Source organism: Thermobia domestica, chromosome 18, assembly GCF_964235325.1.
Source record: "Thermobia domestica chromosome 18, izTheDome1.hap1.1, whole genome shotgun sequence".
In the NCBI taxonomy this organism is placed as follows: domain Eukaryota; kingdom Metazoa; phylum Arthropoda; class Insecta; order Zygentoma; family Lepismatidae; genus Thermobia; species Thermobia domestica.
Genome location: NC_137471.1, coordinates 104,507,924 through 104,524,628, shown reverse-complemented (window position 1 = coordinate 104,524,628; position 16,705 = coordinate 104,507,924). Strand labels below are relative to the sequence as shown.

The 16,705-nt window shown below is 36.0% G+C and overlaps 1 protein-coding gene across 5 annotated transcripts in view; it reads right to left on the bottom strand.

Annotated features, from left to right (window-relative positions):
- Strump (WASH complex subunit strump) overlaps window positions 1-16,705 on the bottom strand; it is a 579,189-nt gene that overhangs the window by 48,067 nt on the left and 514,417 nt on the right. For all 5 annotated transcript variants that reach the window (XM_081746920.1, XM_081746918.1, XM_081746916.1 and 2 more), the window contains exon 18: window positions 13,427-13,610. In XM_081746920.1, coding sequence (XP_081603046.1) covers window positions 13,427-13,610 — 184 coding nt within the window. The remainder of the gene's footprint in view (window positions 1-13,426; window positions 13,611-16,705) is intronic.

The window sequence follows — 16,705 nt, the reverse complement described above, 5'->3', positions numbered from 1 at the left end:
AAATAGATCAATTTTGGGAGATTTTTATTTATATTGTCAACACTAATAAATAGTGGAGAACCAACCAATTTATTATTACATAGTATAGATCGATATACCCTAGAATTATACAGAGGAACTTTAATATATAAATATTCAATTAAATTCACTCTAGCATGTATTATATCATGAATAAATCTTATTTGTCTTAGATTTCTCCTAACTTCAAGAACTAGTAAACCAAGCTTTGCAAGAATCTCCCTTTTAGTCATCTCATGTAATTTGAATTTATATTTTAGCCAAGCCAAGAAAGAAATCTGGACTGACTCAAGAACTTGAGTGATACTAGTAAGATTACGATTCCAAATTAAACTAGCAAATTCCAAATGGGATCGAACATAAGCACAATATAAGATTTTACATGTTGCAATGTCTTTAAAATCTTTGGCAACCCATTTGATAAGTCTCAGATTTCTTCTAGCTTTAGATACGATGGTAGAAACATGATGATCAAATAATAACTTGTAATCCATCATAACAACTAAGTCTTTGTTGATTGAAACAGCCTGAATTATATGCTGATTTATTGAGTATGAAAAATAGGATATATTCGTTTTTCTAGAGAACGATATAATTTTTATTTTATTCATGTTGAAGGGAAGTAAATTTTGCATGGACCATTGATAAACTGAATTAATATCGGCTTGTAATCTAAGGTGATCCTGATTACTTACTATTTCGGAAAAGATCTTCAAATCATCCGCGTACAGTAAAAAGGGACACTTCAAATATTTACCAATGTCATTGACATATATTATAAACAATAGTGGACCCAAATTGGATCCTTGATGAACACCCGAAGAAATCTTGTACATAGATGACTTGCAACCCATATATCTAACTACAAATTTACGATCAAGCAAGTAGGAAGCGAACTAAAGTATTAAAGATTTAGGAATTTCAAAAGAATCAAGTTTCTTAAGAATATATTGATATATTTTTTCAAAAGCTTTAGCAAAGTCAAAATAGGTTGTATCGACTTGACATATAATAATAATAATAATAATAATAATAATAATAATAATAATAATAATAATAATAATAATAATAATAATAATAATAATAATAACAACAATAATAATAATAATAATAATAATAATAATAATAATAATAATAATAATAAACCATCCGACCCCAAAAACTATGGATTCAACACTGATATTCTTCATTTTCGGTTATTTTTATATATCTCCCCTCCCCAAGTTGTGGTGCTGAATTTAGATTTAAACAGCATCAGAAGTATCACTGTTCATCTCAGCGAACACGAAAACTATGGATTTGGCAGTGATATTGGTCATTTTCGACTATTTTTATATATCTCTTCCCTTCCGATCCCCAAGTTGCGGGGCTGAATTTGGATTTAAAAGGAATCGGAAGTGTCACTGTTTAATTCAGTGACCCGAAAATTGTGGATTCGATACTAATATCGGTCATTTTCGACCATTCTTAAATATCTCCGTTCCTTGCCTAAGCTGAACCATCAAAGTGCAATGATAACCATGTTAGGTTCGAACCTCATCTATTTTTGATCGGTCGGATGATTTAAGAGTGATGAAGTCACAAAGACAGTCACTTTCATTCTTATTTTTTTTATCTCCCTCCCCCTCCCCCTCCCCTACGTTGTACTGTCAATGTGAAAGGATGAAAAAACCATTCCAGGCCCGAACCTCATGTACGTTGAAAGTTTGATCGTCATTGGTCGGGTGGTTCAAGATTGATTGATTTTAGTTTAGCGTCCCTTTCAGCAGCGAGGCTATATGAGACGTGGACCTACTGATTAACGTGGAATCCGAACCACATGAGCTCCCGCCGGGAATCGAACCCGGGTCTCCCACGCCAAATGCACGTATGCTAACCGCTTAGCCACGAGAGAGCTCGGGGTGGTTCAAGAGATTAATAGTAACAATCTTAGTTACTTTTAATTGTATAATATTGATTACATAACGCAATATATTATTGAACTTACTGTATTTCTGGTAAATAAAATAGCTTACAGATACATATCTCAATATACTACACAACTCTATTATAATATGCTGTTCTTTTCCATTATTGATATACATAAAGGTATATTTGCATATAATATTACATCAGAAGTAAAGAAATTGTCCAGGAGGAAAATTATATGAAAACAGAAGAAACTATAGACAAAGAGGAAAGAAGTGCATGCGTAATTGCAATGGCAGATTTTAATGCAGTTAAGGGAGAAAATAGGAAGGTAGGATCGTAGGCAAATATGGTTGAGGCAAAAGGAATGAAAGGAGAGAGGGACTGGTGGACAGAATTCACTAGTAATTTGGAACACTTAGTTCAGTTAACACAAGAAAAGAAGATATGCACTGAAATCCTCAATAGACGGTGGAAGATATCAGACAGACTGTTATGATTCAGAACAGGTATCGGAATAGCTTTAAGACCCTTCCCGGGGCAACATTTTCACTGATTATAACCTTGTGCTGGACAAAGTGGATATTCAACTGCAAATGTAGACAGAAGGAAAGTAGGTACCAAGATGTTGAATACTGAAAAGTTGAAAAACGAGGAAGTAGGAAGTCTTTTCCTTGAAAAATTCGAAGAAAAATACTCAAATGAGGAATGGATAAGTGCACGTAGCATATTAAACTTTATATACAGCAGGTTGCAGAAGAAGGGGTAGGTTACCGCGAACAGAAAACGGCTAAAAAACATGGATTACAGAACAGGTGTTGCAGAAAATGAGGGAAAGGAGGATGCGGAAACAGGTTGATACGAAAAAGGACAGAAATATATAGAGGAAGTTAAACAACGAGTTGGAAATGACACAGACAGAGCAAAGGAAGAGTTTAAAAGAAATGCGCGGACATAGAGGAATTACAAAGACCTGGAAATAAGAGGAAATATACAAGGAGGTGAAAGCTATGGAACTTCGGAGGAAACAAGGGAGTATTACGACGACAATAAAAAATAAGAATAGGAATGTAATCAGCGAGAGTTTCAGGAAGACGCAAAGAATATGTTGTGGGGACTTACATGAGAGTAGGAATAGACTGTGTGGCCTAGATATTGAAGTAGCAAACGAAGTAGGCGACGATGATAGAAGGTTCAGTATTCTTCGGGATAAGTTTGAATGAAAACTTAAAAATGGCAAAATCTGGTGTGTTACTTATTGCTTCATTGACATATCTATTGAAAATTAACACACCCGTAACATAAAGCATGACTAAGTAGTTATTTTATTAATACTAATACACGGAGGTTAGTAAATTTTTAAAGCAGGTTAGTAATTTTTTTTAAAGAATAGTTTCTTCTGTGAAGGGTTGATATTGTGATTAGCAAAAATGCATACTATCACTAATAGCGCAAATATATAGCCAAAAATGGTGTAAATTTGGTGGGGATTCCATTGTATTTATCATAGAATAGTGCAATGAAAGATCTAAGGATCAAGTAATCTGGTGCGACTGTTTCTCCCATACAAGTGTGACATATTTCATTATCTTTCCTGTAGCACCAGAGCAATGCCGCAATATTTAATGGAAAACATAAATATGTTCGTTTTACTTTATATTTAAACCGTTCCGAGGTGCACATATGACAATCATCAGAATAAACTCTGCAAAAAATTATATATTTCCTTAAACATTGATTTCCGTATTGTATTTCCTTGCTATTTTATTTTCCCTAGAAACTCCAAGATCTGGTAAACATGACCTAAATGCTCAGAAATGTTAATTATTCCGCACAAGTTGAAATTCAATGTATCCTTCGTGCATCTATCCAGGGATCGTCTATGAAAAGATAACATTTGCACATGGGCACGCTATTTTGGATAATTGAAACATTATCAGTGTGGTGTCGAATATAATCCGGTCTCGATACTTTCTATAATTTCAAGTTTTAAGAAACTTGCGAAACATCGGTTTTAAGCTCCAGCTACTGGTTAATATTAATGATTGTACAGAACCAATCTTAAAGCGTTTAGGAAGATTCTATTTTGTACTGCTGCAGGTGTGTTTTGTTTGAAATCCTAGACTTTTGGCTTTTGTTTTGAGCTGAAGTTAGTTAGAACGAACAGAGCGAATTTATGTCACTCATGAAAGTGTATTAACGATAATTTTTCTTCAGGTACCCCCTTTTCACGAAATATCACGTAGAGCACTCGCCCAGCAGTTTGAGCTGTTAGACTGACGATCGTGAGGCAAAACTCATTGGGAGTTCGATCATTGTGTGGAGCATGCACGGATTCCAACTGTCCTAAAGTTTCTGTGTCCATGTCCGTGTCGCACTGGATTAACTAGAACATATATTAAGTACACTTGGAGACAAAAGTTTCGGTTGGGGTGAATTTAAAAAAAAAACAGTGGTGGAGTATTCACCTGTGATGTGAGAAATCCCTGCTTCAATTTCAGATCCGTGTGCATAATATCATGTCCGTGGGTATTCTCCAAGCTTTTAAGTTACCGCCCACATTATAATTGCCAATTATTCTAGAATCGCTTACTTTTCTTAATCATCCATCTCCTTGAATTTAAAGGTTATAATCATGGGACGTAAAATAGAAACATTACATCATTTTTTTTTCACCCAATAACTGAATGTGAAATTGTCTTAAGGGCTATAGTATGATTTTGAATTGATTTTTTTATTGTATTGTTTTATAATGACGGACGCTTTTATTGAAAATTGTTTTCTTTTCTTAGAAGAAAATGTGGTGTTTGCTTTCTAGGGGATTGGGCCGGCACTGTGCGGACGCTGTAGACCTTGAGCTAGCAAAGAGAAGTGTGCATTATTTTTTGAACTATATAGATGCTAAATACGCTGCGGATGCACGACTTGTTAAAGCTTCTTTTTAATAGCTTAAAATAATCCCTTTTTCAATTTTGTACTTTCTTTACCGTGTAATGTGGGTTCCTAGCACAACAGCATTGTGCATTCGCAGGTTCCGGATTGAGGAGAAGGCTTCTAGATACAGAAGCTAGTTGCGAATATATTGAATAAGCAATCGCAGACAGACGAAAGGGCTGGTCCTCCAGCTTGGAGGGTTGGCGTGAGGCTAACAACCTCATCTTGCAAAGAAAAAAAAAAAAAATGCACTTGAAACATTCACAGGAGCCTCGGACCAGGACTGATACCTTGGCACGACCTGAGCAAAATAAAATGGACATGAGATTTGGAACATGGAACATAGAAGTGTTTCTAGGGCAGGCGCGTTAAAATCCGTAACGAGTGAGTTAGAATTTTACGTTTTTTAACGGAGGAGATAATCACCAGCTAGATAGAGGCTTTTTCCTTCACAAATGAATAATATCAGCTATTTATGCAAGTTGACTTTTTTTTATTACTCTTAAGGGTTGGTGGTATGATATTATTGTTTTAAATGTACATGGCCCGACAGAAGATAAGGATGATGATATAAAAGACGGTTTTTATGAAGGAGTAGAACGGGTATTTGACCAATTCAAGCGGTACCATATGAAAATTCTATAAGAGGATTTCATTGCGAAGGTAGAAGAGGATATTTTCAAACCGATTACATGGTATGATTGTCTGCATAAGGAAAGTAACGACAAAGGCGTTAGACCGTGTACTTTGATAATTTAAAAATTCTACAATGAACAATAAAAAAATTATACTCGCGACGTTCATAAATATACTTGGACTTCACCAGATGGAAAAACACATAATCAAATTGATCGCGTTTTAACAGATAGAAGAAGACAGTCTAGCATAATTGATATTCGGTCGTTCAGAGTAGCAGTCTGACACTGATCACTACCTAGTAGCAACGATAATAAGAGAAAGATTATCGTTGAAAAAAAATATATATATATTTAACACCTGAAAACAGAGAGGTTTAATTTAATGAGGAGCGCCAGGTGAGAGAGGAATACCAGACTGAGGTATCGAATAGATTCTTGGTTTTAGAAGGTTCGGAGTGCAATAGTGTTGAGGACACTTGAATTGAAAACAGGGATAATTAAAATTTCGCGAAAGAAAATCTAGGGCACGCGGTAATACATAAGAACAAACCGTATTTTGACCAGGAATGCACTAAACTAGGAGAGAAGTGAAAACCAGAAAACTGCGGTGGCTACAAAATACGAACGATATGACTGTACAAAATTTCACTGACATCAGGCGGGATGCTTCCAGAACTTTTTGAACAAAGACACGCGATATTTTGAAAACTAATATTATTTAACTTGAAGATAAAAGTAAAAACAAAATCATTCTGAGCGTGTATAAGAGCACCAACGAGTTCAAAAAAGGCTATCACCCCGAGCTTATATATTAAAGAAAGCCGATGGAATAATTCTCACTGATACAAATAACATCTTGAATAAATGGAAAGATTTCTTTGACGATTTACTTAACACGCAGCCAAAACCTTACGATTGTGGAGGAACCGAACAGAGGTAGAAATCGCTATAAAAATATTAAAGAAATACACATATCTGTGCATCGATGAAATTCCAGCTGAGTTAATTTTAGCTGGGAGAGTAAAATTGTGGAACAAGAAATACAAATTCTTCTCAATACCTGGAAGAAGGAAGAACTGTTACAAGAGTGGAAAGAATCAATCATTGTTGAAATTCACAAGAAAGGCGATAAAACTGATTGTAATAATTATCAAGGCATTTCCGTTGTCAACGTCCTATAAAACCTCTCAAACATCCTATTTGCAAGACTGACGCCATACGCAGATGAAATTACACTGGTCGGCAAAATGAAACTTTTTTCGCTCCCTATAGGTTTCGAGCTCCTGAGTTCGAATTCGTAACCCGTTTTTCTTCAGGACGTACCAGTTTTCAGGGAGGAGGAGGGAGGGGGGTGTTTCAATATCCGCCCAAAGATGCTATTTTCCACCCATAATAATTTGCACGTTATAATTTAAATATCAATATAAATTATGCAGATAAAATTGCATAAAAAGTTAAAGTTTAACACTTACGTGTCACTTGTTTTTTCTACTCCTCTTGTAATTACTACAGGGTGTCTCGCATGTCACATTCCAACAGAAGTCTGCCAACATATTCACACTCCATTTACCACTGTAGCGCCTCTCCATGGTAGCTATTTTCTGGTGAAACCTTTCCCCGTGTTCGTCAGAGACCTCCACAAAGCTGTACATTTCAGAGAAGAATTCCAGCTGGCAATGCAGAAAGTGTAACTTTAGGGACATATTACATCCCATGTTACGAAATGAAGTAATTAACCTGCCCACAATGTCTTTGTAATCAGGTGACTTATGATTCCCTAGAAAGTTACTGCACACTTCTCGAAACGCCTCCCAAGTCTCACTTTCCCCTTCATTAAGCTTAGAAGAAAATGAAGTATCCTTAAAAGCGTCTCTGATTTGAAGTCCCGGAAAAACACATTCTTTCACCTTGGCATCGCTGAGTCTTGGGAATAGTTTTCTGAGATAATTAAATGCTTCACCATCTCGGTTCAGGGCCTTGATGAAGACCTTTATGAGCCCTAATTTGATATGAAGGGGTTGTAAGAATATTTTCTCCGGATCCACAAGACGTTCATTAGCCACGTTCATCTCCCCTGGGACCAGTTGCTTCTTTGGCGGCCATTTTGTGATGGTGTACTGATCTTTGGCTCGACTATCCCAATGACACAAGAAGCAGCAGTGTTTTGTGTAACCTCCTTGTAAAGCGGTGAGGATGGCAATAACCTTAAGGTCAGCGCATACAGAGCACTGGAACTTCGTACTTTATTTTCTGCAATAGGTTTCTCATGTTCTCGTATGTTTCTTTCATATGTACAGCATAAGCAATAGAGATGGCTGGCTTTTCATTGCCATTGTGTAGTAACACTGCTTTGAGACTTATCCTAGAGGAATCTACGAATAGCCTCCAATCTTCAGTGATGTTCACCTTCAGTTGTCCCATAAGCGATGGAATGTCATTGCAATACACAAAATCACCATCCTTTGTAAAATTAGGAACTAGGCTCACCTCTCTTTTCCTATACATCGATATATTCACATCTTGATTTAGTAGATTCCATTGTTGAAGTCGTGATGCAAGCTACAGGGCATTAGACTTGGGAAGGTTTAAGTTTCTGATCAGATCATTCAGCTCTTCTCACATGTGGTTTATTAGTGTCAGGCACTGGAGCGTAATTGGGATCTGACTGTGTACTCGAAGATTGTGCAACACCCTCACAAGCAGCAGGTTCTTCATCGGAAGAAACACTGCACAGGGTGTATGAGTCTGGTGGTACGGGTACAGGCAGACAAACATCATGTTTCACAGGTCTCCTCGTGGAATTCAAGTTAGGATACTGTATTTTATGCTTCATGTTTTTCGAGAAACCTTTTATATTAGTCAGGCAGAAGTAACAGTCTGAAACATGATCACGGGGCTCGCGCCAAACCATAGGTACGGCGAACGGCATCGATTTATGTGTACCTTTCAACCATCCTGTGAGAGTACGCGCACACGAGTTACAACTTTGTTTCGGAGCCCAAACGCGATCCTGGTCGCCGATTTTATACCCGATGGTAGGCTGTCTTCAGGAACGGTGACAGTGGCCTACTTTGTCCCTTGAAAATCACTTCCCCACATATGTAGCAGAATGAATCTGCCGAATTGCTGCAAGTTCTCGGCATGTTCGTTTAACACAAACGTCAATATTTCACGCAGAAATATTTTTCACCTACGGTATACACAGAGACAGCGTAACACCACCTTGTAACACGAAGATCAACTCGAAACTGAAATATTTGTTTCACGCGACAACATCGTGTGTCTTGGCGCCTGTTTTTCAACAATCTGTCTGTCGTCTAGACAAAAGGGAGCCGACGAATGATCGCAAGTTGATTACGAAACCCTTCTCCGTCAATAACGCCTAGGTTTTAGTGTAGGCAGTGTGGAACGACAATAAATTTTTGCAACCCAAGGGGAGGGGGTACGTTTCCGGGGGGTCGTAAGCTAGAGAAAAGAATGTTCCTGGGATATAGCCTAGTAACAATTCTTGGATTAAGATAAAAATTCAGAATTATGCACTCCAAACACGGAAAACACATATTAAATACGAAAAATACGATTTTTCTGTCAGTTATAAAAACAGCACCCCGAAAAAAAAAAAAAAAAACGTACTGGAACTTTTTCGATGAGATATTCGTAATCAGCTTCTCGAAATCTATTCGGTACACCCTTTCACCCTCGTAAAAAATCAGAATTATGCACTCCAAACACATATTCAACCATCCTGTGAGAGTACGCGCACACGAGTTACAACTTTGTTTCGGAGACCAAACGCGATCCTGGTCGCCGATTTTATACCCGATGGTAGGCTGTCTTCAGGAACGGTGACAGTGGCCTACTTTGTCCCTTGAAAATCACCTCCCCACATATGTAGCAGAATGAATCTGCCGAATTGCTGCAAGTTCTCGGCATGTTCCAGAAAACACATATTCAATACGAAAAATACGATTTGTCTGTCAATTATGGAAACAGTACCCCACAAAAAATTTACGTACTGCAACTTTCTCGATGAAATATTCGTAATCAGCGTCTCGAAATCTATCCGGTACACCCTTTCACCCTCATGGGAGGATTTTCATGCCGTCCAGTGTTATTGGAGATTATCAGTGCGCATTTAAGCGAAATCGATTAACTACCGACCAGATATTTATCATTTGAGAAACACTTGAGAAAAATGGGAATACAATACTCGTATATCAATTATTTATCAATTTTAGTGACCATTTATTTTGTAACACAATGATCTCCTTCGACCACAGTAGCATCATTTCAGGTTTGCTTGTGTGAGTCAAGACTCACCGATATACGGAGTTTCCCGTTTTTAATTTGTATATTACTATACTGTTGGTTAAAATGTATATACATAACCAACTCTAGGGTGGGATTACCTGCCTACCATCCTCAAATGATGCTCCTGCTTGAACGAGATACTAAAGAACTAGTTTCTAAGATGAACATCTTTCCATATTGCTTTCTGTTCAAAAGCAAACATTAGATTGTGCTGTATTGAGGTTTAGCGTCGCTTTCAACACCGAGTCTATATAAGATACTGGACCTATTGCTTAACGTGCAATAAGAACAACATAAGCTCCCCTTGGGAATCGAACATGGGTCTCCAATGCCGGAATAAACGTTAGAGACAAGAGAAAGAGCTGTGATTTTGTACTCTATAACACCATCATGATCATATATTATAGTCTGCCAGTATTGACTGATCACTTGCCGCAACTGAGAATCTTCCATGCTCCACGGTCTTCCGCTAACCTCTTCGTTACAAATTATCTGTTTTGACATGGTTTATTAATTGTAGTCTTCTTCGCACTCTCCCTCTGTTTCCTGCCACCAAATCCTCTAGCACATCCCTCAAAATACAGCTGTTTCCTAGCAAACGTCCCAACCAGCTTCTCTTCCTCTTCTTAATAATCTAAAATTATTCTTTTGTCCTCCACCATTTCGAAGACCCTTCGTTATATCTATCTATTTATATATTGATCTACTATATTACATAGTTGTGACATATATATGTCACGTTATTGCTCTTTGTGAGTAAAATGCGGATTCTTTACACACAAAAAGTATGCTTAGATAAAATTGGAACCGATGTTAAGAATCCATACGCGAATTCATTAACGTTATTCACTAGACCAAGAGCGCATGTCTATTAGCCTCTTCCTTTTGTTTCGCTTACTATCCTGTTGACGGTGTACTTTCCACAGACTTTAAACTCGTATCATGTAGTATGCCACTTTTTGTCTTTTTTCTTGTCACGTTTAGTAATGTTTTCTACACGCCACCTCAATATTTACTTGGAGGAAATGTCCGAATGGTCTATTTCTATTAGAGAATATGCACATTGTTCTATAAGAAAATGAGGAGAGTATAGATTTCGCTTGCAAGGAGATCCAAGTGACGTAAGGATCTAGGTTTAACTTTTTGGACTTAGAGACTTAGACTCTGTAAGCAGTCTAGATTTTGTAACGAGAAATTTACGAAAAATCATTACAATAGGTGCAGTGGTTTAGAAGTTTGCCGAGAAATATAGTTACATTCATTTTTATATATACTGAACATGTCCCCTCTCCCTTGTCCTTTTTAAAACTGAAATTTTCAAAAACGCTACTTGACAAGTCCGCTTCTTTAATGAAGAATTTATACATCAAGATCCATATTCCTAAGTTGACAGGATCGTGAAATACTCAATTTTTCACATAAATTTTGACTCCTGCTCCCTTTTCAGGATATGCATTTTATAATTAAGGTAACATGATAAAGGACTAGTAAGCGAGGGTCAAATCAAGTACCAAAAATAATCAAAATCGGTGCAATGGTCTACAAGGAGTGAGGGGACAAGAATCATTCCCCTTACATTCATTTTCATATAGGCAGCGAAACGTAGATTTGATGGAATAAGCACCACACTCATATGTGAAAGTTCGACTGTTTCCAGATCTCAGTTTGCGGCACTGTTACTTGAATGTTTTTGCTTTTGGGAGTTTTAATCTGTTTTGTGGCCGCTGCGATCATATTTTTGGGCATTTGACCGTTTTGAAATTTAGTATTTTGTTCTAGAATTATAAAAATAATAAACTGAGCTGTGTACGTGACGTCGGAGCTTCCATCCAAAGATATTGAGAATGTTTCGAATGCATTATAATGCTCTTCATGTTTGATACAACATCGTCTACCATTCTACCTATGTAACTGGGAATTATCAAGAGAGACAAAGTGATTTTTTCTTCGGGCAAACTCTTTCTTTCTACACATAAAGTATTTGCAACCGCCAATAAACACTTTCACGAAGTCACCATCCGAATAAGACTTTCAGTGGTTTTTTTTTTTTTTTTTTTTTTTTTTTTAAATCGAGAAACAAAGTAGCTCGAATAGTTTCACTGTTCTGTTGTTCCAAAAAAAATAGTTGCTGGCAACACAAATTTCTCTTTAGCTTTGTTGACCACGTCAAATTGTAATTGTAAATCATCAAAACTAGAATATTTTGAAGCATAATGCTTTTAATGTCATACTTAATCATTACTGCTAAACTTTCCTGATAAATACAACAAAATGTGTTATCTTTTTCATTCAAGAAAAAGCAATCGTGAGTCTACTTTATTTGAAACACGTGACCTTCACTATCCATTTTCCTTTCTTTATGTGGTGATAATATTAATAACAGGACTAATAAGGTGACACCAGATCCCACAGTACATTACATAACATCACACAAGGAAGTAACGATCAACAATAAGGAAATAAGGACACATGTTTACAGATACGGGGAAACAAAACAAACCGGAAACAAAAGGTTACTTGACATCCGAATTAGGCGCGTGAGTTTACTTATTGCGATGTGGAAGCATAAATCGAAATAGAAGGGGATGAAGAGAAATGTTAGCTTTTGTTTTGTTTTCTCAACGTTGCTAAGTCGCGAGAAATAAGTTTCACACTGAGCGATCGAGGATTAGAAAAGTTTGCAATTCAGATTAAGAGGATAGGTAAGGAGTACACTTTCAGTAACGGATTGTGTAGGCCGGATGAAGTCTAAAGCAAGAACGAGAGTGTATTAGAAGAAAAGATGCGATGAATACATGAGTCTATATCAAGACATAATGTAAGACCTTGATTTTAGTAACTTGTAGATGCTCTGGGATGAATATCTAACACAGAAAAGGAACATACCTTGCAACCAGTGCTTTTATATTCCTGTTAAAACTCTTCATCATCAATATTTCATCCCGCACCGATGCCTGATCGCGAACACTTGTACCAAGAACTAGAAGAAATCACTGAGACATTTGTAGTGTTTTAGTCCTGTAATACCGACACACTTTAATTGTCCACAAAGCACTAAAAATATTGACCACTTTGCAGTTCGAACTATGTGTGTTCATTTTTAATTTTTAAATGTATTCTTCGGAAAATATGTTTTGTTTCGGTATTTTAACTTCTCATACTTGTTTCACAAAGTGCACTATTCCCTTAGAATGATTAATTTCCGACTGTCAACCTATGTAGAAAATTTATTTTAGTTGTGAAACAAATTGCGAGAAACGAAAATATCTAAAATGACAAAGCTTCCCAAGTATACATATTAAACCTTAAGAATGAACGGACAGTTCGAACTGTTAAGTGTTAAATATTTTTAGTGTCTTGTGGATTACCGAACAAAAACTACTTAATGTTGTAGGTTAAATTTTCACAGGGATACAAAAGCACCGGATGCAAAATGATCTTTTATGCCTTGATTTCATTTGACAGTTACTAAGAGGATGATTTATCCTTTCTCCTGGTTTGATATTATGACAGAAATCAACTTTCCTCGAAACAATGAGACAGTGATACTTTTCAGATTCAAAGCTTATAAATTTAAGAAAGAAATATTGTAGCCAAATTAATGTGTGTATACTTACTCATTCATGGTTTGCAAAGAGTTGAACAGATGCTTGGAATCAAATCTGCACGAAGTGTTAAGTTCATAAGCAATGTGTTTCCTCAGCAACTGCATTTGGCCGACCTTCATTACACAATCCAAGATTTGAGGCCAAATTTTCTGAGCCCGTGTTATAAACTGACCATAAAATCGACCTGGGTTACCTGCAAAGGATCAATACTGGATAATTTTATATTAGCCCAACACAGCTCTGAATCCTACCATCACAAATTTTCAGAAACTATTTAACATTTCAAGAACTAGAGCATATGAACTAATTTACATACTCAATATTATAGTTGTAAAGGGATGACGTTAAGAATAAAGTAAAACTGATGCAATATGCCCTTTAGAATTTCAAAATATTGATTTACAATTTTCTTTCTAACAGAAGTTTCATCCTGACACGTTTTCAATATTACTACAATTATTGCTATTACTATCATTAACATCAATTTTGTATTACTGTAATATTCATTAGCTGGTCTATGTGTCATTTTGAGTATCAAGAAGAACTAAATTTCGCAAGTGTCATTTTATCTACTTAAATTTGAAGCTTAAGAAGAAGAACGATCCTTATAGCTTTAATGGATCTACGCCTGTACAAAGGCATGAGTCACCCATCAGAGTATTACTGCAAAAAGCCGTTTCAGGTTTACGATAACGATATAGGACCCCATTACCAACTTAATACCATGGCACCAGCAGCAGTTTTCCTTGAAATGCAAGTCCAGTCTGATAAATATCGCTCTGCTTTTCAATTTCTATTGAAGGACACTGCATTGAAGCACAGTTTGATCAAGTCTGCTCCATTAACTTTCACAATCTTAGTAGGAGCTATTCAGTGTGCGAAGCTCATGACGGTCCAACGCTCGCGTCAAATACGTATTGGAGATGTATCACGGAATTTCATAGGAAACGTCTGTATAAGGGGATTGTACAGATTCCCGTTTCACATGTCATCCGCTCTACTTGACGTACGGTTGACTTTTCCATATAACTGGACGCCTTGTCCTGGTGAACAACAACGCTACATGTATCTGCTATATAGCGATGGATTACCATGCTAGTATAATGTCTGTAGAAGGTTCGTCTATAAATAAGGTGCAATGATTAATTTTGCTATCCATTCCACATAATGACATGACATGAATTTTCAGTGTCATGCGACAATTCATAAGCACAAATCCGTCTCCAGTACAAGTTATAACATTCATTTTGTAGCGTCCCAGTTTCCTAGGGCAAGGTTTACAATATTCATGGAGTCCGATTCCTGTGAAGAGCAAACCACTGGTAACGGTATAGAATCTTAAATAAGCTTTTACGGTCAGGAAAGGTTCGTTTCACTGAACACAATGAAACTATAGTCACTGGCTGACTGCAAGAATACCTTTTTGTGCAAGTACAAGCTAATAATTAGGAAGTTAATACCTTGTCCCTTTATAACGTAAAATAGCATTAAATGTAATATTTAACATAGCATATATGATTTTTAGTGAGCTTTAAATTATGTAGTAATATTAATAATTTATTGGATATATGAAACAACGTGTTATCACTAAAATGTAGTATGTAACTTACCAAATATTATAGATACATACAACAAGAGTTTGATTGAGTTTAATTATTTTATACTTTAACAGCGCATTAATATATTTGCTACTTTTTGATTTTTTCACGTGTAGCCTTTTCATTAACAAGTTCGTATCGCGGATGCACGATTTATTTTCTAGCACTTTTATTGACGTAAGATATTAACATCATTTCAGTCACAACAATATCACTGAGTTGCATTGATGTTTTGCTGCATTCTAATTGCTAATTGTATTTTTTAATCGTCTATTATAAATCTAGAATATTAATTTCAGAGGAAACTTTAGTTTTAATCACTGTTTATCTTGGAACAACTAGGAAAGTCCCGAAGAATTTTAGTTACTTTGCTCTCACGAGAGTAAACAAGAAAGAAGTTGTTTTTAGAAATGAACTATTTATATGATTAATAACTTCTGATTATATGCAATCACACGAAGGTTATTTAAAATATTGAGCTTTTGTGTATTGATGTTTTATGGTTCTGCCAGAGTACCATAATTGTACCCGAAAAGACATTTGCTGCATACAACGTAAGCAAACAGAACGCTGAATAAATTAGAATGTCTAAAATTTCCATTTTACAACATCCACTGAAAAGTTTTTAATCACTGGAAAGTTTCACTAAAATCTTTAATAAAGTATTTTCATCCACTGGTCTTCACTAAATTAAGTTTAGAAAATCTTATGAAGAAGGCTGAAGTAGAGTGCCAAAAGTGATTAGTTTCTGTCTCTTTTCAATATTTACATTTTTAGTTTTAGTTTTTAGATAAAAATTTTTAAAAAATACATTACTGACATTCAGAATAATTAGTTTAATTTCACTACTTTAAACTAGTAAATAATATATATGTTATCTTCCAATAATTATAAAACGTATTTCAGTAAAGACATTACCAGAATAGTAACAAAGCTTAATACTAGTAGTGCCCGTTTGGATACTGATTGATTATATTATATATTTACCAAAAAATATTTTAATATTTTGCTTTCTAAATGTTTTTGATTATTAACTCTTCTAGTTAGCTCTCCAACTAGCTCTTTTAACTATTCAGGAATTTACTACGACATGTTCGCAGGACACTTTTCTAAGTCCTAAATCTGTGCGTGAATTATTTCATTCGCCTCACTGTAATTATTTGAGAATGGAAACTGATTACGCTGAACGTGAATGTTTCGCTGTCGTAAAGCAAGGGCCGTAATAAATGTAAATAAGGTACTTATTATTATATAAAACAGAAGTATTTATTCCGTGTATAGAACAATATAATACAGTAACTAAGCTACATCATAATCACTAACACCCGAAGGATTTTTTCCAACGGGGGGAGGGGGGCTAAAAGTCGATATAGAGTTTTCCCTTTTATTGCCCTATATATATTAAGTTAAAAGTCATAACATTTATCATTGATAGCGTATATTGTCTTGCGCCGCTGTAGCCTATTAGTCAGAACATTCATCTTCAGACATGATGTCGGGAGAACAGAAAAAAAGAGATATGAACAATATCGTAACTAATTTTACTGTGCACTGGATCGATCGATCATCGATTTACTCATACTCCCCCCCTGTCCCAGGCATTTCAGCTGCTGTTATATATATGGTTCCATGTCAGAAGAGCCAGACAAAAGGGCAAAGACAGAAAGGTCCGAGTCGAAACGGCCCGCGC